The sequence below is a fragment of the Parus major genome, chromosome 1A, assembly GCF_001522545.3.
Source record: "Parus major isolate Abel chromosome 1A, Parus_major1.1, whole genome shotgun sequence".
NCBI classification, from domain to species: domain Eukaryota; kingdom Metazoa; phylum Chordata; class Aves; order Passeriformes; family Paridae; genus Parus; species Parus major.
This window is the reverse complement of record NC_031773.1, coordinates 53,470,639-53,493,915: the sequence shown is the minus strand read 5'-3', so window position 1 is coordinate 53,493,915 and position 23,277 is coordinate 53,470,639. Positions and strand designations below refer to the sequence as shown.

Here is a 23,277-nt window from a genome sequence, read left to right as displayed (position 1 = left end):
CAGTATTTAATTTTGAAATTTGCCATAGGAGTAAGACAAGGGAGAGATTAAATTTACCAGAATGATATTGGGGGTGGCGAGCAAAACAAGAATTGTCTGAACCTGTTTGCATGGGATATACAACAGTGTTTAGTACATGACTTAATGATCCTTCAATCTCAAATAAGGTGCATCTACAGTACTTTTTAGAGTAGTGGCTCAGTCTTATTTATGCTATCTAAGCATGGGGATGGAATTAGTGGAAATGCACAATATTATTTTTTTTTTCCAAAGCTCCAAATAGCCTGTATTACCTCTCATCTCTTTCTACCCTGCACCAGTTCCCTGGACCTTAGCAGTCTAAAAGTCTCGGAAACTGAATCCAAAGAGATGAAAGACTTTTATTAAAGATAGATTGAAAGTAAAACTTGAGTCTCCTTGTCCTCTCCTGAAATCACCAGCTGACAAACGCTGATGGCCATAAGTCAATTTCCTTTTTACTTAGGATGTCAGGACATAATCTATCAATAGTCCCCTTGGCCCCTCCATTAAGATCAATTGAAATAACCAACTTTTGAGATTTAAATTAAAAACGTGGAATCAAGAGGAAAAAGCATTTCTTGAACTGGTTTCCATCTCTGCACCTTCTAGGTTTACAGAGGAGGCCAAGAAGGAACGACATCCTTTTGCATACCTGCCATTTGGAGCAGGACCCCGTGGCTGCATTGGCATGAAAATGGGTTTGTTGGAGACAAAAATGACTCTGCTGAGGATTTTGCAGAAGTTTCAATTCAAGGCCTGCCCAGAGACTGAGGTTTGTACATTCAGAGGCATAAAGATCGCACTTGTTAACTTGAGGGAGTTGAGGGCGTGTCTTAGGCAGGACAACTGATTTGCCTTTGTGACTTCTCTTCCTTTGAAAAAACTGCTAGAGACATTTCCATAATAAGGAGAGATGAGGCATGGACTGCATGTTTTAAGCAAAATGTGATTTGAGATATATAATTTTTCCAACAAAAGAAATACACAGGGTTACACAGCCCTGCCTTAGTGGAGAGCAGTATGGCAAGACCACAGGCAAAATGTCATAATTCATAGAGGGTGAGAACATGTGTACATATTTCACAGGATCTCAGCACTTTAGTATATGCCTATTGCTATGGACATTGCACCCAGCTCTAGAGCTTACAGAGTTAATTTCTTTCTGTTCAGATCTACAGCATTCCTGGGTAACCACTGCCTCAGCCTCTGGCTGTAAATTCTATTTAATATTATACCACCACAGCTGACTGTAAAACAAATACTTTACAGCTTCCACAGTAATCCTGGTATGAACTGGTCCTCCAGCAAAAATGTCTGTTTGTATGTGGGGGTGTCATACACACAAAAACAAACACGTACAACTGCACATAAGGTGCTCTTTTCTCTTTCAGATTCCTTTGCAGCTCAAATCAAAAGCCACACTTGGACCAAAAAATGGAGTCTACATTATGCTGGAATCTCGCTAAAAGCAAATACACATCCTGAAGCTTTCTGGAATGAAACCCTTTATTAGTAACTCACTGGGTATAAATATTTTTCAAAACTTCAAGAACAGGTGGGAGCCTAAATCCCACTGATGGTCAGTAGGTGCTTCCTCACTGCCCTCCTGTGGGACAGCCTCCAGTCACTTATTAAAATAGGCTCCACAGTCTTTTTTGGAGCTTTTCAAATTGTTCTGAATAGTATCTGTAAAGAAGCATCCCACTTTCACTTGCTTTTCTGTAGCACACTTCTTTTCACTTTTCAGTGAGAATGCTTTCCTCATGCTCAATTTCCACAATTTACAGTAGATTTTAATTTCAATTCATTGTATGACACATCCTTCTCATGCACTTTCAAGTCCCTAGAGAAAGCCCCTAAGGCACCACAGTTACAGCAGAAGACCTGGGATGCAGTGATTGGATTTTTTCATGGACTCCATTAACAGTCAAAGCTGAGGCTCCTGTACAGTGTTTAATCTCTACCTGTGTCTGTAAAGCCAGAAAAGTTGCACCTCCTTCATGCTTTGAAGTGATTTTGAATACACTTAGATTAACAATTTGCACTTGGCACATTCCATCACCACGACAGAAGAAGAATGAAGAGTTCCCTGACTTACCAGTAAAGTTCCATCAGCAAAGACCAAAGAAATGAGGTGACAGCCATTTTGCTGGCTGCTGAACTGCTGTAGGAAAGGTGGAGACAAAGCAAGCAGGAGGACTGGAGGAAATCTAGAAGTAATCAGAAGGTGTTGGTACCACATCTGATTCATGGGGAGGCCTTTCCTTTCCAAGCATTTCAGTTGGCGTCATCCCTGTCTAGCTCCTTCAATCAAGGAAATTAAGAGGATGCATGTGCTAGAGCTAGTGGCATCCAGGATCATCAGACCCAGCAGCCCTCTTGACTCCTGTAACACTGGAGCAGGTCATGTCCCAAGTGCCTCACCCCCTCAGGAAGGAACTTGTCTGACTGCCAGCTGCAGCAGCCCCATGGATCCATTCAGGCTGTGTGACTGCACGTGCATCTTCCCAGCCAAAACAACCGTAGCTTCCACTCCTCACATTCCCTGTCCTACTCCTCTGCAAAGCCATCACCTGCCATGCAGCTAGTGTTGCACAAGGAGTTGGGAGGGGACACTGCTGGACTAGCTGACCCTCACTGAACACAGGGACATTCCATACCCTACAGCACTATGCTCAGCACATACAACTAGGGGAAGAGGAAGGAAATGGGACAGCATTCAAAGTGATGGCATTTGCCTTCCCAAGTCACAGTTATGCCTGCTGAAGCTCTGCTTCCTGGGGTGGTGGAACACCTGCCTCCACATGGGAAATGGTGAATTAATTCCTTGTTTCGTGTGTGGCTTTTGCTTTACCTATTAAATTGTCTTTGTCTCAACCCATGCGTGTTCTCATTTTTACAATTCTCTCACTCATCCCGTTATGGGGGTGAGAATGAGCAGCTCTCAGGGGCTGAGCTGCTGGCTGGGGTTAAACTACAACAGAACTGTGAGAAGAGACTGGTGCAGTCCCAAGACCCTTTTTAAAAATTAATTTATTCTTACATTTTTTCTCTAAAATTTTTGTATATAACAACATTCTTGCGGCACTATAAAAATAAGGATGCATCTTTGCAATTCTTGATCTTCTGCCTGCTTGACATAGTCTGCTTGAGGGTTCTTTAGGTACAGCATCTCTCTTTGTGGTGTGCACAGTGAAGTGTTGCAGCAGCAGGAGGAAGAGAATGACTGCTCAGCTTCACTGCAAGGATGGAGCCATCTGCTCACTGATGCCTGGCTAGGTCCTTGAGTTTCTCTCCAGAAAGCATCTTTTGCTGCCTTCTTCCCACATGCTGCCTGAACACTGATCAAATTACTGGATCTTCTTCCTCAAAGATTGTCTCTTCCTTTTTCATGTTTTTTTTTTGTTGTTTTTTTTTAAAAAAAAAGATCTGTATAGGCAATAATGGTAATGTACTGGCTGGGGAAGTCTTGGAATTGTTCCTTTTTCCATGGAGCATTTCTGGCATGCTAAACAGAAGTGCCCCGTTACAGACACACTGATTATATGAATTGCTGGTGGAGTGATTGTTATTTGTTTGGAAAGCAACATGCTGTATTTACCTTAATTTCTACACATTATGCATAACTTTTCCCCTCCTAAAAATAGTGTGCTGGAGGCTGATTTACTGAGTAGTTTATATGCACATTTGGCAAAAAGCTGCATGGGCCTTGCCTAAAAACTTCCCACCTACCTGAATGAGCAGGAAGTTTATATCATCTTAAGTCATCTGTCAAAGGCTTGTTTGTATTCCTTACATGAATTAGAAAGTTGTAATGTGCTTCATTTTTGACAAAATAAGCCAAGCCTAAATCAAGCTTGTTCCTTTCTTACCCATGATTTTGTATAAACTCTTCATCCCAGTTTGCCTCTGCAACTTGGGTGGTGTGGCTGGAGCACTTAAGACTGAGGCAGGAATCATGGAGTACCTCAGCCTTCTTCATGTTCTGGGTAACCAGAGCTCCTGTTTCCTTCTAGAGAGGGCCCACATTTTTCCTAGTCTTCCTTTTATCACCCACATACCAGTAAAAGCTTTTTTTGTTGCCTTTGACATCCCTGACTAGATTTATTTCTATCAAGGTTTGTTTTAGCTTTCCTAACCTCATCACCAATTGCTTAGACAATTCATCTGTATTTCTCCCAGGCTACCTGTCCTTGCTTCCACCATCTGTAGACTTTTTTGTTTGCTCCTTGTTCTTGACCATGAAGGTCTCCTGGTATTTTTGCCTCACTTCCTCTTTGTTGGGGTGCATGACTCCTAATCTCAGAGGAAGCAATCTTTGAATTTTAACAAGCTTTCTTGGGTGCCTTGTCCTTCCCTTTAATCCTGACCTGTAAGGTCCCAGCTCCTCATGCATCCCCAGGTGGAGGTCCATGCACTACCTGGTTACTGGCAGAGGGTGACACCCCCTTCTCATCTCCTCTCCCCTTCCTCAAAAGCCTGTATATTTCCATTCCAGCACACTCCAGTCACAGGAGCCTTCCCACCATGTCTGTGTGAGGCCAGTGAGATCACAGACCTGCAGGGGTGCACATTTCTAACCCCATTTTTTATTCTGCACACTGCATATACTTTCAGAGAGGCATCCAAGTTGGGCTGGAGTGGCTGGAATTCCTTTGTGCTGCTCTTCCTGCTGATCTATAAACCCTTTCCAGGCTCTGTGTATCTCTTGCTGGCACTGGCATCAAACTGGTATGCTGGGATGCACTGAGGTGCCTCTCCACCAACATAATTTCAAATATTGATGCCACTGGAAAAAGAAGAGTCCTGAAGTGGCTGCAGGTGTGCGTCTCATTTTACAGGCTTGGAAAATGAACCAAGAGTCTTTCCCAGCTGCATCCATGTTGAACATGGACAGTATGTGTTCAAGTAAACTCACTTGAGTCTGTGCTAAGCATCCTTCAACTGTTCTGCAGGCTGCTGGTTAGGAAGTGTTATGTGTTTTCACCTGTCAGTTTGCAGCACTATGGAACGGAGAAATTATTTTTGCATTTGAAGTCAGATTTCTGGAAGTGCATCAACCCTTGTTCTACGTGCAGGCTGAGACAGACAGCTAGAGAAGACAGGAAAAAGGCTGCCAACTTTCCAGTAATACAGGAAGAGCCCCAAGCCATTTGTTCTTTCTCATTAAACAGCTGGTGAATCACGACATTGCAGACATTGTACCAGGACACTCAGTGGCGCTGGACCTCACCCTGGCTGTGAGCTGTGGCAGGGACCAGGGAGCCTCTGGAAGCACACATTTCCAGAAAAACAAGGCACTAGATTGCCAGCAGCTGTCCAAAACAGAAACTGCTAATATCACTGGAATCACAGTGTGTTTGTGCACCTATATAACATGGTCCCAAACTGATCTTCAGTAAAACTGGTTTCCGAATTAATTAAAAAAACCCCAAAATTCTCAAAAAAATAAAAAAAAAAGAAAGAAAAAACAAAAAAAAAGCCACCAAAAACCCCTCCAAAACAAAAACAAAATAGTAACAAGAAAAAACCCACCCCCAGCATTATGTTTATAGTTGCAATAGCAAAACAAAGCTTTACATCCTTAAGTAAGGGTAACTGTTTAGCATTCTGGTACAACATGCTTCAGTCAGCAGCAGTTGGGTCTAGGGAGGAACCAGGAAACTGATTTAAAATAATTCCTTTCCTCATAAACAGCAAGTGTGTTGTCTTGCATTGCTGAGCTGTGAGTTTAAAATCAGGCACGTCTGTGTTACCAAAGGGTTTTAGTCATTCTCTGACAGCTGATACAAAGCAAAGGCTGCTTGGTAAAGGAAAGCTTCTATTAAATATGTCTTCTGGTCTTTGTAATGATGACAGAAAGCTGCCAGTATAAAATGGTATTTTTAATGAGGCTTCTGATAGAAAAAAAACCTTCACAGTTTTTTACTTTAAAAACATTATTTCTAGAAAAACAAGAGTTGGGTGGCAGAAATTATGGAACTTCATGGAACCTTCTATTCTTTCCTGGCATAAAACTGCAGAATTTCCTCTCTGTGTGAGATAGTTCAGGCAATGATCACTTTTTCATTTCCCTTTGTAAAGCATCCTGGACATAGCTTCACCTGATTCCAGACTCTTCCATGTGTTTACAGCAGAAAACATGGTAAAAGAATTTAAAGATGATTTATAAATTGTCGCTGCTTGGTTTATGCTGGCCCCACTCACTTTCTTCTGACCTTGAAAAATCTCATGTTTCTAAGACGTTTTTCTCCCTGCACCACTAGGGGCTGTGGCTACTTTCAAGGACTGAGTATTCCCTCAATTGCTAGGATTTCTGCAGGTGGAGATGAATTTGTGATGGGCCTGAAGCAAGAAGTGCAGTGGAACTATAGAGGCAAAAAGTCTTTTCCCTTGGAAAAACAGGGAAGCACCAGTAATGCTGCCCATATAACAGCTGTCCCACGTGGATCTTCTGCTGGGTGTACTCCAAATTCAGCAGCATTTCTGCAATTCCCACTTGCCCTTTGGCCCTAAGGCAGCTCTGAGCACCGGTTCCTAGAAGCAAAGCTCCTTTTCCAAGCCCAGCGCCGTAGCTGGTATGTGCCATCCACCCAAGTTCCTCTCACCCACCAGCCCCTACTTTGCCAGGCTGCAGGTATCCAAACCAGATACTGCCACCTTTCCTGCCAACACTTAGGCAGGATTTTGGCACCCACATCTCATAAAATCCAGTCAGAAGACCATGACAAACCTGGCTCCCGGTAACCCTCACTAAAGGGTACAGTGTGTTGCCTTTGGCTGGCTGCCAGCCCCCTCCCCAGCGCAGCAGGTGGAGGATGAGGGTTGATAAACCCCCAAGGTCCACACCCCACTGCTGGCACAGCAAAGCTGTTTGGCTTCTGCTGCCTGTGCCGTCTGTCTTGCCAGGATGGACCCGTTACCGAAAAAGGAAACGACCTTCACAGCTTATCTTTCTCCTCACATGGCGTGGGAGTGAGTGATAGATTATTGCGCTCTTCCTGCCCAGTTGCTTGCCTTAAGTAGCCAAAAGAGATCCTCCTCACTCAGAAAAGAGGTCCAGTATTACTTTTTGCCTAAAATTTGGACTTCATGTAAACATCTCTTTAATTTATTCATTTCCAAATGCAACCCAAACACCTGTAGAGGGACTCCTACTGCTTAACAACAGCCTCTAAACCCACAAGTATATTAAAATATTGTAATTTCGGTATTGAAAGAGAGAAGACCATCAGAAGGAATTTACTGGTTTGAGTACCTGTTTATTTACTGTACACAAAGTTACCCCTGCGGTTTCAAAAGTGGAAAACACAGCAGCTTTGCTTTTTCTGTGATAATGGAGAAATAACAGATGACAAAGTACTACAACCAGGCATTTTATTCACTGTTTTACTTACACTCACACACACACACAAGCATACACACATCCTCTCCAAGAATCAAGTTAGAGGTTTTAAAAATACAATAAAAAACGTCAATAAAAATATTTCAACTTTTTGTCTGAAAAGGAATGTTTGTTTTAATTTTCTGGCAGAAGATTAGCATGATCTATTCTAGTTCTTACCTGAAATTCTGGTTATGTTCAGATGAAGAAATGCATATGACCAGTATTCTCATTTTCCATTAACATGTAGATGAACATGGTTTTTGTTTTGGCAGAAAAGAGAACACATAAGAAAGCTTTCCTCCATACCTGTTATCCTCCTTAATGAATGTACTATTTGCTGACGAGCTCATCTGCTGACGTGAGATTTATCACTTATGTTCTATTACAAATTTTTCAAAAGTAATAATACAGTTAATTTGCCTTTCCCTCTCCTGTGTTACACTGGGATTAAACACAAGTAGGAGTTAACTTCCTTTAGGTATCATGCTTCAAGATTTGCAGTTCACATAAAAAGGGGTCTGCACAGCCTTACTCCAGCTAATCATGGCAAAGTTCCTGGCTCACAGTGCTGAAGTAATAGTTACCCAGTGAATGCCTGTCAGTCATCATCCAGATGAATTAAAAAGAAATAAACAGAATGTAGCTAAATATGAGTTTTTTTAGGTCACACACAAAGTATTTCTTAAGGCTTCTGCAGTATAGTATACCTAATTTATAGCTACTTTTTAGCATGTAAATACTATGATAAAGTCTCTATGCATCAGCAACTTTAATCTTAAAAAAATATTTGATACCTCAAGTTTTTTGACAGCACACATGTAAGATGACTGCTCAACACTATTATCTTCTTCTGATAGGAATAGTTAAATATTCAACCTAATCTTCAGATTTTAAAGGTTTCAGTTCTCTGGCTGAAGACCACTTTCTAGGCAAGTACATTTTTCCTGCAAAAAAGTCCAACAACAGTTTGATAACACAGGAAATCTGTGAATCTCCTGGACCCAAAGAGGCAGAACACCTAATGAGAGACCATCCTTCCCAACAGCTGTAAGAGAACCATAAGGTTCATCCACAGGAACAAGGTACTGATAACCAAGCAGGACAAGCAGTATATCTCCCTCCTAAGTATGATATTTAATAACAGTGTGAGTTGCCTCCTCTGCTTCCTCCACAGCACCTGCCAGCACTCTTTTGTTTGTAGGCACAGTGAAAGTCATGAAAAACTTGTGTTCTCAGTAAAATACAGTATTTATTCAATAGAGTAAATCAACTGGGTTACACAGCACCAAGCAGCCTGTTACGCTTGTATCTTTGGTACTTGTTTTAAATGAGAAATTCAACAAATGAAAATAAGTTTCTGTTCTTTTTCAACAAGCTAGTTTAATTTTTGAGGTTTTGTTGGTGCAGATTAAGTAGGGACAAAAAAGAAGAGGGCTACTATGAATTTATGCAACGAGTTGAGCACAGATTTTGTACAATCGTGTTTGCAAACACCTGAATGTCTACTGTTACGGGAAACAGATTACTAAAAAACTGTGTTTTACTCAATTTTGACTTAAAAGATAAACAGATAGAATGATAGTGCCTCTGACCAATGAGCACATGTAAAAATCTATCCTGAAACAATAACTAAAAATTGTTTAAACTTGGCAGTCGTGGCCAATTCTCATGCTACAACCATCAGCAATTTCTTCTAATAAATTTATGAAAGGCTCTCATAATGTAGGGTAATGTGAAAGCTGCTAAAAATAGATACAGAAACAAGATTTTACGAATTCTAAAACATACTCTAGGTCTTTTTATACCTTGTTTTCTATTGCACAGAAAACACAGAGAAAAATGTTTCTGAACACTCGCCTATCTGATTACACAGCCTCTTCTAAATAATTTTTTTCTCTTAAGCCAAAACTAAAAAAATGTTTAAACCAGTTAAACATAAGGATGACAGGTTTTGCTGCTATATAAGTCTTGCAAATGTCTGGTATTCTATGAGATACTCTGGATAAATCTGCTGCTTCTCAAAGATGACAAAGATAGAAGGATTTGAAGAGTTATTCACACAACTGTCATAGAAGTTTTGGCTGTCCTTCATGGGAGGCCGAACGTAATCAGAACTACCAAGAGTGAACTCCCCCACCAGCACTCGTGCCAGGAACATGGTCTTGGTGTGTGAGTCTGTCCCACAGTAGTTGTCAGAATAAGATGCATCCCTTGCAAAATAGCTTCCTGCAGAAGACACCAAGACAGAGTTGATAAGACACCAAAACTGCAGGAGCAAAATGATACTGTGTGAAAATGAGTTAATAAGTAAATACATTAAGCAATTCATGAACAGCCTTTCCAAAGCCTTCGCTTGCCCTCTATGTCCCTCTTAGTGGAAACGACCACTATGCACTTTGTAGTTTCCACAGCACATCTGTTAAAAAGAAATGTTTAAAATGTTACCATAATCCTCTAAAGGATTTTCTCCTGACCCTAGACATCCACCTTCCCCAAAATCACCGCATTTCCTCTCCTGGCAGAGGCTGCTAATGTTCATCAGCACAGTTGGACTTGATGATCATTGTGGGTTCCTTCCAGCTCAAAATACTTTTCTAATGTTTCTAATGATTTTCTAATGTTTCTGAGAGTTCAAACAGAAAGGTGTGTAGTCAGCCAGTCAGCCTGTCTCAGCTATTCCACTGGATGTGCTGGTAATTTCCTGTACACAGCACAATGTAAAAGTATATAATTGGCTAACAAGGCAAAAAGCCTGTAACCAGAATGGCATTTAGATTCCCGGGGAAAAAAAAAAGCAACAGGCTGCTTTCCTACAGGAGCTGGGAGAAACTGGAACAGCAGTAAGCCTGGAGTCTAGCAGAAACCATCCCTGCAACTTACCTCTCCTAAGTCTGTCTTTTCTGCCAAAAACTCAGGAAAGCAGAGGCCAAGGCCTTTCAGAGTGCCTTAGCTCCAGATGACCCTTGTGAAACTCAGCTCTGTTGCCCACATCACAACAGAGAGAAGCCCAGGACTGGCCAAGTACCACCTTGTACACTTTACCCCTCTGCAGTGAGTACTGGGAATTTTTTAGCAAGTCTAGGATTTCTGAAAGAGCTGAAAAACAACCTTTGCCGTAGACTGTCCCATGAAGGCCGCAGATTCTCCAGTCAAAGTTTTGCTGACAGATGGCATCAATGTCTTTTTTACTGGTCCCATGAAACAAAAATCGCTCATCTGCGGCCTTTCCACCATTGCTCTTCTGCATTAGGTCCTTCTGCCTGCAATGAGAAGCAGAATGTTTGCAGTTCCACAGTGGCTGTCCCTACAGTGTTCCAGCCACTCAGAAACAATTTTATACAGAGTATATTCTGAAAATCCTTATAGTAAGGCCTAACGAAAACATGTTTTCATTATACATTGCTTTACTACAAATGTTTTCTTTCATTCACTGCCTTTGAAGAAAGAGGGAGGAATCTCAACGTTTTGGTTTTTTTCCTTGAACACAGGAGTTTATATTAGCATTTAATTTTGAAAGCTATTTCAGTTTTGACCAGCTGCTAAACATTGTGCTAGATGTGACTCATTACCAGCTTCAAGGTTTCACTAGAAGGAAGCTGTCATGGACACAGGCCTGGCACAAGTCAGGAGCAAGGATTCCTCCCACACAGCCCTGAATGTGACTGTTCTAAGCTCTGTGTCTTGACTGAGTTTTGGGTTTGTTGATACCTCTTTATCTAAATGTTGATACTAGGTAGGTATTTCAATGGGAGGGTGGAATGCGTGTTTTGTCTTCAGCACAGAACATACAGCTAACTGCAGGAACAACAAACATCATGCATGCATACCAGAGCAGTGTTTTACACTTACCATTGATACAGTTCCCAGAGGGATGGGTTCTGAACTCTACAAATCTTTTTAATTGCTGCTTTGGGCATTGTGCGCTGGAAGTCCACTTTGACTTTCTTGTATTCCTCAGAAGAACAGTCAAGCTCAATCAGCTGCAAGGAAAAGTTTGAAAGGTTACTTTTGCATGCTTTTGTGCAGCCACCCAACCCCTCTTCATACCTGGGTCAAGATATGAAGATATTTGCATGCATCAAACAGTATCTAAATACATATCAGAAATGAGCACATAAATAAAAAAAGAATTGAGAATTTATGTTGCAGAAAACCAGAGGATCTTTTTCATTTATACTCCCTACAGCCAGTGAACACAAACTGCACTGCCTGTTGTGTTTCTAAATCAATTGAAGAGGTTTTATTTGAGCAATTTTAGGGAAAAGCATGGTCACAGTACTAAAAATTAGTTCCTTACACGACAGTCCTGAAAGCAAGCAAAGTTTACTTGCATATTTTCATAGGAACATAAAAAAAGTCAACATTAGTCTTTCCTAATTCTTAGTGACAACTTCTTGAAGATTTGCACTTTGCAAGTTAGTGATTTTTGAGCATCAGATAACAACTTTTCTGTAGGTACAGTTACTAGAGTTGACAGAGGAGCTGGTGGAAGCACACAGGAAGTCAGAGAAGGAAAACCACACATATATTCATCGGGTGTGTTACAAAAGTAAACAAGTTGACTCCACTGGAGTGAGTAAAAGTAAACAATAAAAGGTTCCATCCTGAACAAGCTGTGGAGTCTCTCTAGAGATATTCTACACCCACCTGGACACAATCCAGGTGACCTCCTCTAGGTGAACCTGCTTTAGCAGGGGGGTTGGTCTCTGATATCCTGAGGTTCCCCATTCCATGCTCAACCATTCTGTAGGATTTTGTGAACTCCCTTGGTTTCAGCAGTTCTCAATAGATATATAACAGTCGACAGCTAAGGAGTGGCTACTTTGAAGTTCAGAGGCATCACTTACCTCTGATGCTTTCAGCACATGTTGGGACTTCAAAACTGTGTATTTTGGGCAGCAGTAGCAGTCTTCATAACACAGCAAATTTGCCAAGGCAAGGAAGTCCCTGCTGCCACAGTTTTACTGCCACCATTTGTTTTAATTTGGGTCTTGTTTTACCTCCAGTCTGCCCAGTGTGGTATCAAGTTTAAATTTACCAATACCTTTGAATTATGCTACATAGAAACAGTCATTCAGAAGAGACACTGAACTTGGAACAAACCTTACATGACAGAACTGACAGAAAGAAAAAACTAAAAATGTCCAAACCTTGAATCCCAGTTCAGGCAGGGCAGATTTGTCCCAGTGAGCTGGAATGTTCTTAAACCCTTCTGTATGTTTAACACCCCTGTAGATTATAAGACATTACAGATAGGCAATTAAAATAAAACTAAACATTACATTTTATGCACACATTATGTACTAAACATTTTTGTCAAACTTAGGGAGAATATAGGCAACTGAACATATTCAAAACTATTTCAAAACTGTCATTTCAGCACATGAAAATATTTGTTCCTAGTCATCGTGTCAAGACTTATGTCATGAAGCAAGATGCCAAACAAGAAAAAAAGAAATACATACTCTGAACTGATCACATAAGGATTTCTCTTGCAGAGTTGAATGTATATATAAAAGCTCTGCTACACTGGGGGAGGTAAATACAAATGCATGCAGTATCACATCAGTATGACAGAAACAGGATAGATACAGCCCTTTCCCTGTACTTCCACCCCAGTTTTAATTGATGTGTTTAGCTGCTCATTTTGGTGTTTAAGCAAGGACTGTGTGCTGCAAGTTGGCTGTTACATGCAACTCTAGCTCCTTGCAGACTCCCACCTTTTGTTCTGCCTTCAACAACTACTGCTTTCCTTTCAGATTATCTAGCTGCTCTGAAAATAGTTTTTCTGAACTTGCACTTAGCTTTGAAAATTACTCATCTCAGAAAGAGCTAGTACATATAAACACATTGCTACATGTTGAATTATGTCCTATGTTTCCACACTTCCTGTAGCCAAGCCCAGATTTTCTCCACCGCAGAGGCTCCTGAGTGATTGAAAACTGCTGGCAAGGCTGCAGCACTGCCTTGGCAAGACATGGTTGTAGGAAAGGTATGTCCCTTTCCCTCTCCATGGCTTTCAGAATTGCCTCAACAGCTACTTCTTCACCCTCCTTGCGCCCATGGAGGATTCAGCATTCACAAAGCACTAAACCCATCACCTCAGAATAAGCAGCTGTGGTTTACCTGGCTTTTGTCTTTTCCACCTCTGCCGGAGAGACAAATTTAGGTCTTCTGCAAATCTTCCTTTCTGTTCTGTAGCGAAGGTTTTTCTGCATCATGGCTGGGAAAGCAAACAAACAAAATCCCATGAACAATCAAAGATGTTTTTAAAAGCCTTCACACTGCTCACATTTTTCACTAAGTTGTTTTGTCAGAAACATTGACAAAAAGGCTCCTTCCTCCTCATTTTGCAACAGAGATACTTTCCCCCCACATTTAGTTGTAGATTTCAAATCCTGTAAACAGAACCCAACATCTATCACAGACCATTTATTTTTATTGACCTTAAGAGAAACAAGTCACAGGAACCTGAATTTTAGCAGCATTCCTTCTGGATTTTAGAACCTCTGCAGCTGCTGTGATATCATACTAACAAGAATCAGTACCAACCAGGACAATGAGGCCTCATCTTCACAGAGACATACACAGGAAAACAAACAAAAAAATCTCTTGGCACTACCAAGAATGGAAATTAAGTTCTGGAAGACATCTACACTGCATATATTTGCCTAAGTTACTAAGAAAAGCCCAAACCTTAGAAAAGGCATTGATTCACTAAGCAATCTTCACTTCTAAGCAGGACATCTGATTTACTCAAAAACAGCAGATAACATGCCCCTTCTGGCTTTTTGGTTTGGGGGTTTTTTGTTTGGCTTTTCTTCATGCAGAATGAGATAGTAATGGAGAGCTGGATCAAAGACAACTACGTGAAACTGACAGTCTAGGAAGACTGATTTCCACCACTGTTCTACATAATTTTTGAGACAGGTGCCAGGAAAGGCAACAGCTGAGAGAACAGTGCTGTCACAAGTGGCTTCTATTTCCTGAACTCTTGGGAAACACTTCCTCCTACTTTGACATAGTCAAGGTATTTTCTCAGCCTTTTCAAACAGGATGAAAAGAAAATATCTGCAAAAATCTTGCAATGCTAAGGACTGCCTGGACCCCTACACCTTGTCCAAGTATTTGTTTTCCAGCAAACCAGTGATTAAAGTAGTGCAGAAGCTGGCTTGTCAAGTCTTCTGGAAGTTCCTCACCATTTGTGACAGCATCAGTGTCACACTTGGACTTTCTGGGAGACATTTTGAAACCTAGCACAAGAACTTCCCAAAACTAAAAGCTTTGAAAGAATAGAATGTCACTCTGCTTATGTAAATAGCTCTTATCCTGAGAACTTTGATAGAGGCTCTGTCTCTGTAAGCATTGCAAAACAAAGTCCAAATTTCTCTCTTCTATCTTCTGTAATAAGGTAGTTCAAAACCACAAGAGACCTGGGAGGGAGGGACAAAACAGAAGAACAAATCAAATCCAACCTACACACAAAATTTATTTCATATTCATGTCTTCCAGCTTTGAAGGTCAGCTTTGGAGAACTTTCAGCCAAATAAGCTTTCTCCAGGTCTTCACTGGAGACAGTAGCAGCTGCATGAAGATCATTCTGTCATGCCAAAAATAGAGAAAAATAAAGTTTCTCCTTGTCTGTAATAGAAAAGTAAGTTTTAAAACCAACAACTCTCATATGTATGATAGGTGCAGTATATATCAGCATAAGAGAAATCCTTGATTTAGAGTGAGCACTGCTTAGCAACAACTAGAACTTCACTGTTCTCTTCATGTTATTCTCATACTAAATGCAAACACAGCACTGTGCAAGCTACCAGGGAGTAAATTAGCTCCAACCCAGCTGAAACCAGGACAGACCTCACATTCACCAACTAGACCAAGAAAGATGGCAGAGTACTTCTGGGACTTCAGAGAAGGAGACTTTTCTCAGAAGCAATGGAAATAATGTATTATTAACGTGATCCTACCTGACATGACTCACTCAATAGTTATCTGTTGATAATATTTGACTCACTAGTGATCAGTCCCCTACCTGAACCAAGCAAAAATTGGGGAAAAGACCCCATGAGCCCTTTAATGTCCATCTGTACAGTATGAGTGACAGGAAGAGGGTGACAAAAGAAGGGGAGGATATAAACACTGTGCACTTTTCAGTAGTTCTGCATTTCTCATACAGAGTTAGGAGTCTCCTCATTTCTCCACACTTACTTGTTTTCCATACTCCTGCCACGTGTTATATTCATCTTTCCAGTACCAGATCCATTCTGTTGTAAGAATGAAGTGAGGGGGTTTGGTCACAGAGGAGGCTGTAGAAAGACGTCTGACTTTTTGCAACCCACAGCACATATTGTTGAAACAGACACAGAATGGGAAAAAGACCTTTTCATGAGCAAGAGCATAATCAAATCTATAAAAAAAAGGAGGGAAAAAAATCAGAACTGTTTGTGAAGCTTTACTCATAGATTCAGAAGCCCACTACAAATTTGCAAATTAGGTCAATCTCACCCAAAAGCAGAACACAAAGGTGCACTTTTCACTACAATGTGTGCTTTGCACTTTCCACAACTCTGTGTGCTAGCTCTGTTTCCTGTCTGTACATATTTTGCATTACAGTATTATGTCTCACAGTGGTTTTACAGGCAATAAACATAACCCACTCCTAAATTACTGAGTTATGCAAGATGAACAGAAACAGTGGAAAACGGGCACCACCAGATTCTTCTTGCTGACCAACTATATTCTAAAGAGAACAATGACATAACTTAAGAAGAGCTTCAAAGAGCCTGGAACAGGTAATTTTCCAGCATGGGACATGGCATACTGGTATGAGCCCCTTCCAATACTCTCTTTGTGCTATATGACCAGTTCCAAACCCTGAAAGGTGTTTCCATATTATTCACATGCTCTGCTCCCAAGAGTATCTCTCAATTTCTCTCTCTCTCTCTCCAGGTATCCTGCCAGTTCCACAATACAGACTGTGGGCAAAGGGGAAAGGAGGGGCAAATCTCATGCAAAGTGAGATAAGTAGAATACCAAATGAAACTACTTACGTAATGACTGCAATAGAATTGAAGCAATTTATAGCCACTAAGGATCCGATACAATATAGCAAACTCCAAACATTATGAAGTTTTATAAGAGTTTATACCTGACATTTTTTGGGTCACAATATGCTTTTTCTATTTCTTCCATATTCATGAAGTCCTTCCAGGTATTACCCTCAGAGTACTGCCATCTATATGGCAAGTGAAAGTGGTTTCTGGTACACTTTCCTGTAAAAGTTTTTTTAAAGAAAAGAAGTAGGAGATGCATTATTTTGACAAGCTATGAGAGAACTCCAGCATTTCAGGGCTTTATAGCCAGCTGGTGAAATCATCAAAAGGATAGCTAGGGAAAGTGTTCATCTACAGAACCATAACACACAGTAGTTCAGAATTTTTCAGCATAAGTAAGCAACACTTGAGTTTTTTGGCTTAGGTAAAGTTCAACTTCTGTACTTACTAAACTCTCTTTGCACATTAAAATTTCATAGATCATTCTCAGTTTCAGAGGCAAAAAATGAACCAATATCACAGGCTTAATCAAGGCTATTATTTCATAAATAGAAAAAAAAAGTGTATTTATGATTAACCACTAAATCACGAAGTGGTATTACTGAGAAAAAATTCAAAACACAGCAGTGCTTAGTTTTAAGACAGGAGAAGGATTGTCATTGTTTAACCTCAGATGGTAACTAAGTACAACACAGCCACTTAGTTCCATTTCTTTCAGTGAGTTGGGGAAAACAGGAAAAAGGTAAACCTGTGGGTTGAAATCAGAACAGCTTAGATATAAACTGAAATAAAATACAACACAGTAAGTGTAAGTAGAAGAATATCTACAAATACATATTTATATATATATATATTTGTATATATATTTGTATGTATGAATATATCTATAAGGAAGCTAACAAAAAGTGAGAGAGGAATAAAGCCCAAGAAGTACAAGTGATGCATACTACGATTGCTCACCACCCACTGACTGATGACCAGCCCATTCCCAAGCAGCAATCAGCCCCTCCCAGCCAACTCCCACAGTTTATATGCTGAGCATGATGTTCTAATGGTGTGGAATAACCCTTTGACAAGTTCAGGTCAGCTGTCCTGGCCATGCACCGTCCCAGCTTCTTGTGCACCTCCTCATTTGCAAAATATGGGCAGCTGAAAAGTTCTTGACTTTTCAGTCAAGTGCTTGGGTAAGCACTACTTAGCAAAAACTAAAGCATTGGTGTGTTATCAATGTTATTCTCATCCTAAATCTAAAACACAGCACTGTACTGGCTTCTAGGAAGAAAATTAACTCTGTCCCAGCTGAAAGCAGGGCTGTATCCACCACTTATTCCATACTATTTACACCATGTCTAGGTCACACACCTTCCAATATAACCAGTTAACAACTATCACTTTTCCTCTCTTTTGATAAATACACAGGTATCATTCCTTCAGTCTCCAAGTCCTTTGCCCTTCACTAAGTCTCTAAGAGGTCCAGGCCCCACAAAGAAGAGCAATGGTAGCAGTGAGCCAGGTAAGTGTTACTCAGAGTTCAGAGAGTCAGTGTGCAGTCACTCCTCAGTGAAGGTGACATCACCAGTGCACACGTGCATAAACCTGAGGCCAGTTTCCACAGCGGAACAAACAGAAACTTAACCACAAGGAAATTCAAGGAGAAACTGCACCACACTGTTCATATAAGCAAGTGTTCGGTACACAGGTCAAGATCATCAAGAAGAAAAGGGATGACAAAAATATATAGCAGCAAGCTGGAAAAGCAGGTTTTTTCCTGGGTATCTTAGAACATTTTGAAAGGGAGACAGGCAAGACAGGCTGAACAGAAGAGTACTAAAAGAAACAATGGAGAATGTAGAATTCAGAGTATCTTTCCTGTTGGAAATGGGACTCAGTCATTCAGCAATCCCTTAGGTAAACACAGGTAGAGTAGCCAATCTTCAGCTACTCTACAGGCAGATTCCAGAGCAAAACAAAACACCTTTGTTTGGTGTGCCAGGTCAAACACTTTCCTACAGCACTCAAGACAGCTGTGAGATTTAACAAAACATAAGCATAAACTCTGAAGCTTCCCCCTTCTGTGAAAGATGTCTACCACTTCTACTTTATGAGAACAGAAAAATAGGCTGGACTTGACACAGTCTGTACTGATACTTGAGAGAACTTACCTTTAAAGCTACAGCTTCTGTACAGATGGTGTAAACATATCTGTTCTGATTCATCGTCCTTTGTAGCTGAGGAATCCCGTCCAGTGCTGGGTTTTTTGTCTAGAGGGGGAATTATAACTATTAATACTCTTTGTATCAGCAACACCTCTTATCCCTAGGGAAGATGCCTAAAGGCAATGTTTGTAACTAGCTAACTGCACTCAGCTGTAGAAAGACAGGGAAGCCCTTGATAAACTTGTATACTTGAAGTCCCCTCCCTGTATCCTTCCTTTCCAAATTTGATAACTGCTGAATTCCTCAGATACAGTTTTTAGCTTGAGAATACAATCCAATGCCTTTATACTTCCAGATGGACTTGAGTTAACTGTGCATTCCATACAGCTGATTACACTAGCACTACAAAATACAAAGTTTCAAAATCTGACACTTCTGTAAATTAAAGAACTTTAAGAAAAGGAAGAAGGAGCTGTTGACAGAATAGTGGAGACAAGCATACACACTTGAATTCTCCATTCTGTTAGCCTTTTTTTTCCCCTGCTAAACTATAATTAACTTACAATTCTAAAGAATTTTAAAAGAAAAGTGCAAACAAAATATTATACTTCTAAGAAGTAACTAGGATAGTGCTATGTGTGAATTCCTGTGCTAGGCAATCACTATATTAAAGAAAAACAATTAAATAGTTTATAATCAGACAATCACCACTCCTATTCTTAAACAGGTCTCTACCTTTATGTATTTTGCCTAAAAAACTCAAAAATTATGAGCTCCTTATTTCCAGTTCCTGTAATGATTTTCTAACCTCAAGTTTAAGAATTTCATAAGCATCAGCACTCTATTTCTCAGGGACCTCTCTTGACTTCACTTGTCAAGACAAAGATCTCTGTCAGAGAGATAAGTACAAGGTCCCTCCTAAAAGACAAATCAAGATGCAAATTCAGTTTTCTTAATTACACCAGTGAAAATATTAAATTCACTACCATGATGTATTCTGATGTATTCAAAAGATGATATTATTTACCTTTGCATGGTGAAGACATGGCATCTTCTATGTCATACACATTTTTGTTGCCATTTTTAATGTCATACATGTTTCTATAAGTGGAAGGTAGTTTCTTAATAATGTCTGAGCTCATTCCCTGTCTCTCCAGTTTCTCAAAACATTCTGGATTTAATAAGTCATGGGACCGTTTGCAGCTGCTGCCAAATCTGCACTGACCCCGCAAAAAGTACTGACAAACATGAAGTTTGCTGCAGGATGTTTTAAATGAACAAGATCCATGAAGTCCATCACCTTTGTTATAATGCAAGCAGACCTTGGGAATGAGAAAAAAAAAATAATTTAGAGATCAAAGTACAATGCGCTCATTTAGACTGTTTGAATCCATGATTGTTAGTTTTTTACAGTTATGTGCATATATTTGCTTTTGAAAGGAACATTTATTCTTTCTTCTTGTTTTCCCATTTAGTGCTAAGTCACACCTCTTTGATTTTCTAGTTTTGGAATAGTTTTGAAATTTTTTTGACCCCCCAATTTGATGGTAAGAGGTACTGGATCTGGCTGGGATGAAGTTAACTTTCTTCATAGCAGACATCAGGTTTTGGGTTTGTGACCAAAACAGTATTGATAACACATCCCTTTTGTCTGTTTAGGTCAGCTGTCCTGGCCATGCTCCCTCCCAGCTCCTTGTGCACCTCCTCACTGGCAGGGCAGGGCAAGCTGAAAAGTCCTTGACTGAAGGTAATCACTACTTGGCAACAGCATCAGAGGGTTGCCAACTCATTAAATACAAAACACAGCCCTGTTCAGTAAGAAAACCGGTAAGAAAATTAACTCCATCTCAGCCAAAACCAGAACAGATAAACACCACACAGCCTCTCTAGCTCACTCCCTCCATGGAATGAAGAAGAGAATCAGAAAAAACCTAAAATTCATAGGGTTGAGATAAACACAGTTTAATATGGCATACATAATAAGGAAGAGGAAATAATAACGATGACAAAAGAACAGACAAAACAAGTGATGCACAACACAGCTGCTCACCGCTCACTGACCAAAGCCCAGCCAGTCCCCACCAGTGTGCCACTACCCCTGGGCCACCTCCCCCAGTTTTACTGTTCAGAATGATGTCATGTGAAATGGAATACCCTTTTGTCCAGTTTGGGTTAGCTGTCTTGGCTGCATTCCCTCCCAGCTTCTTGTCCACTCCCAGTCTACGGGCTAGCAGGGCAGTATGAAAAGCTGAAAAGTCCTTGACTTAGAGCAAGCACTTCTCAGCAAAAACTAAAACATGGGTGTGTTATCAACATTGTTTTCACCCTGAGTGTAAAACACAGCATTGTACCAGCTACTACAAAGAAAATTAACTCTATTCCAGTTAAAACTAGGAAATAGTCCAAACTGGCCAAAGGGATATTCCATGCCACATAATGTCATTCTCAAAAAAAAAAAAAAAAAAAATTGAGAAAATACAGAATGAAGGCGAAAGAGGAGGGAGGTGGGTCCTTCTTACAAGTAGCACTTGCTCAGAGACTTGGGCAACAATCTGCTTTGAGGTGGTGAAGCAAAAGTGCTCCGTTGCAACAATTTTCTCCCTGCTTTCCTCCACTTGCTACACTGTCTATCTCCATTCACAGGTTTTGTCACTTTTGTTCTTGTAAATGCTCACCTCTTCTGCTTGTGACAGGGGAGTGAGGAGTGGATGAGGGACTGTTCAAGAGCTTAGCTGCCAGCTAGGGTCAATCCACCACAGGCGAGAACAGAGGATGCAGATTTATTTTTAGATTTCCATTAAGCTAACTAAATTGACACCAAATATCTCCACCTCTGCAAAGCATATACCATTTTATGATGCTCACTGAAACATGAGGCTAAGAAGCCGTCAGAGTAACACTCACCTCTGGTAAGAGGGAAGGATCATTTTGAAGCAGAAGCTGGCAAAGTTCATCACGGTTTAAATTCTCAAGTCCATACTGCTTTAGAACACTGAGATTGTGGTCTGAGTAGAAGTCGTGAACAAACCTGCATCCCTTCCTAGAACTCAAGAAACCCAACAGCAAAATGACTGGCATTATTTTGCTACCCCACAGGCATTACACTGAACAGTTGAAAAAGCACACCATATTAGCTAGTTTCAGAAAAATCCACTTTGCTCCTCTATAAAGTCATTATGTGATTTGCAAAGCAGATTACATAATTACTCTGAGGACAATTGTCATGCTACTTCTTACTCACAGTCATTATAGCCTTACTGCACTCTGACAGTATCAGCATTTTTGACCTGCAGCTCATAACCACGAAACCACCAAAGTTCCAGAGCATCGCTCCCTCTCAGCCTCTGAGTCCCAGGGGTCCCACAGCACAGGGACATAGGGGGACACTCAGCTGTAGCACATCGCCCAGGGTCCCACAGCACAGGGACATGCGGGGACACTCAGCTGTAGCATATTCCCCAGGTATATCCCATGAGGGGACACTCAGCTGTAGCACATTCCCCAGGTATATCCCATGAGGGGACAGTCAGCTGTAGCATATTCCCCAGGTATATCCCATGAGGGGACACTCAGCTGTAGCACATTCCCCAGGTATATCCCATGAGGGGACACTCAGCTTGCCCCTGGCACGGCCCTGCTCACGGGCCGGGAAGCGCCAGGGTGATGAGGTGGGGAGGAAGTGCTGAGACCCAAAGCTGTGACAACACCGCCCGTGTCTGCCTCCTTTGCAACAATGCACGCAAATAAAGTAAAAGGAGACGGGCAATAAGCATTTCGGAGGCGGAAAGGAATACAAGGCCTTTACTGAGAGCTCCTTCCCCTGCAGGCCGAGCTCCCCGCGAAGGCCCCCCCCCGCCCCTCACCTGGCCAGCTGGTTGCGGCAGAAGCCCTTCAGGTGGTACTTGCAGAGGTGCAGCCGCCCGCACTGCCCCGGGCAGCCCGCGCCGTGCTCCGGGCACAGCCGCAGGGGGCTGGTGGCCACCACCACGGCTACCTCGGCCTCCGCCGCCTGGCCGGGCCGCCGCACCAGCGTGAAGCGCTGCCCGTCCCGCAGCACGGCCGCCAGCCAGTCGGCCGAGGGCCGGCTCGGCATCCGCCGCCGCAGCTCGCCCTGCTCCAGGGAGCCGCCGCTGGCGCACAGCACCTGCAGAGCCTGGGTCGCCAGCGCCATGGCCGGGGAGCCCCGCCCGGGAAAGCGACGGAAACGGAAACGAAAGTGAAAGCGGGCGAGAGGAGCGGGGCCGCCTCGGGCCGCAGCCTCCGCTCTGCCCCGCAGGGGAGGGGCTCGCTCCGGGTGAGCCGGCCGCGGGGAGCGGAACCGGGACCCGGCCCTTCGCCCCCCTCCCCTGCCTGACTTTAGGATGTACTGAGCGGGTTTTGTCACGTGTCACCGAAAAGGGACGGCAGCTGGGAGGTCACACGTTTCCTCTAGGATTAAAGTGGGCGCAGGAATGAATGGAGCATCAGCCGGGTGAATGGAGCTTCACCACTTTAAGTTTTACAGGGAGAAGGCTGGTGTGTGAATTCTGCCGTCAAAAAAAAATCTCAGTGAAGGTTTCCGACCTGTGCCGCTTTTCTGATGATACATGGTGAAAGCTGCTCTCACACTCCTTTCAATATCTAAATTAAAGGCTCAGGCATGGTCACGCATCTG

At 41.8% G+C, this 23,277-nt stretch overlaps 2 protein-coding genes across 13 annotated transcripts in view; one reads left to right on the top strand and one right to left on the bottom strand.

Annotated features, from left to right (window-relative positions):
* The window catches only part of TBXAS1 (thromboxane A synthase 1), a 258,727-nt gene extending 255,829 nt beyond the window's left edge, over positions 1-2,898 (top strand). For all 12 annotated transcript variants that reach the window (XM_033514764.1, XM_015628575.2, XM_033514763.1 and 9 more), the window contains 2 exons: positions 631-793; positions 1,413-2,898. In XM_033514764.1, the coding sequence (XP_033370655.1) occupies positions 631-793; positions 1,413-1,487 (238 nt within the window). In that variant the 3' untranslated portion in view covers positions 1,488-2,898. The remainder of the gene's footprint in view (positions 1-630; positions 794-1,412) is intronic.
* Positions 2,899-7,262: 4,364 nt separating this feature from the next.
* LOC107205006 (protein mono-ADP-ribosyltransferase PARP12-like) lies at positions 7,263-22,957 on the bottom strand. The gene is made up of 12 exons (XM_033514768.1): positions 22,487-22,957; positions 21,528-21,669; positions 19,651-19,945; positions 18,630-18,728; positions 16,563-16,686; positions 15,623-15,821; positions 14,888-15,008; positions 13,535-13,631; positions 12,559-12,637; positions 11,258-11,388; positions 10,517-10,668; positions 7,263-9,634 (listed from the first exon to the last, which is right to left on the bottom strand). The coding sequence occupies exons 1-12, from the start codon at positions 22,792-22,794 to the stop codon at positions 9,366-9,368; spliced, it is 2,016 nt and encodes a 671-aa protein (XP_033370659.1). The 5' UTR covers positions 22,795-22,957; the 3' UTR covers positions 7,263-9,365.
* Positions 22,958-23,277: the final 320 nt, after the last annotated feature.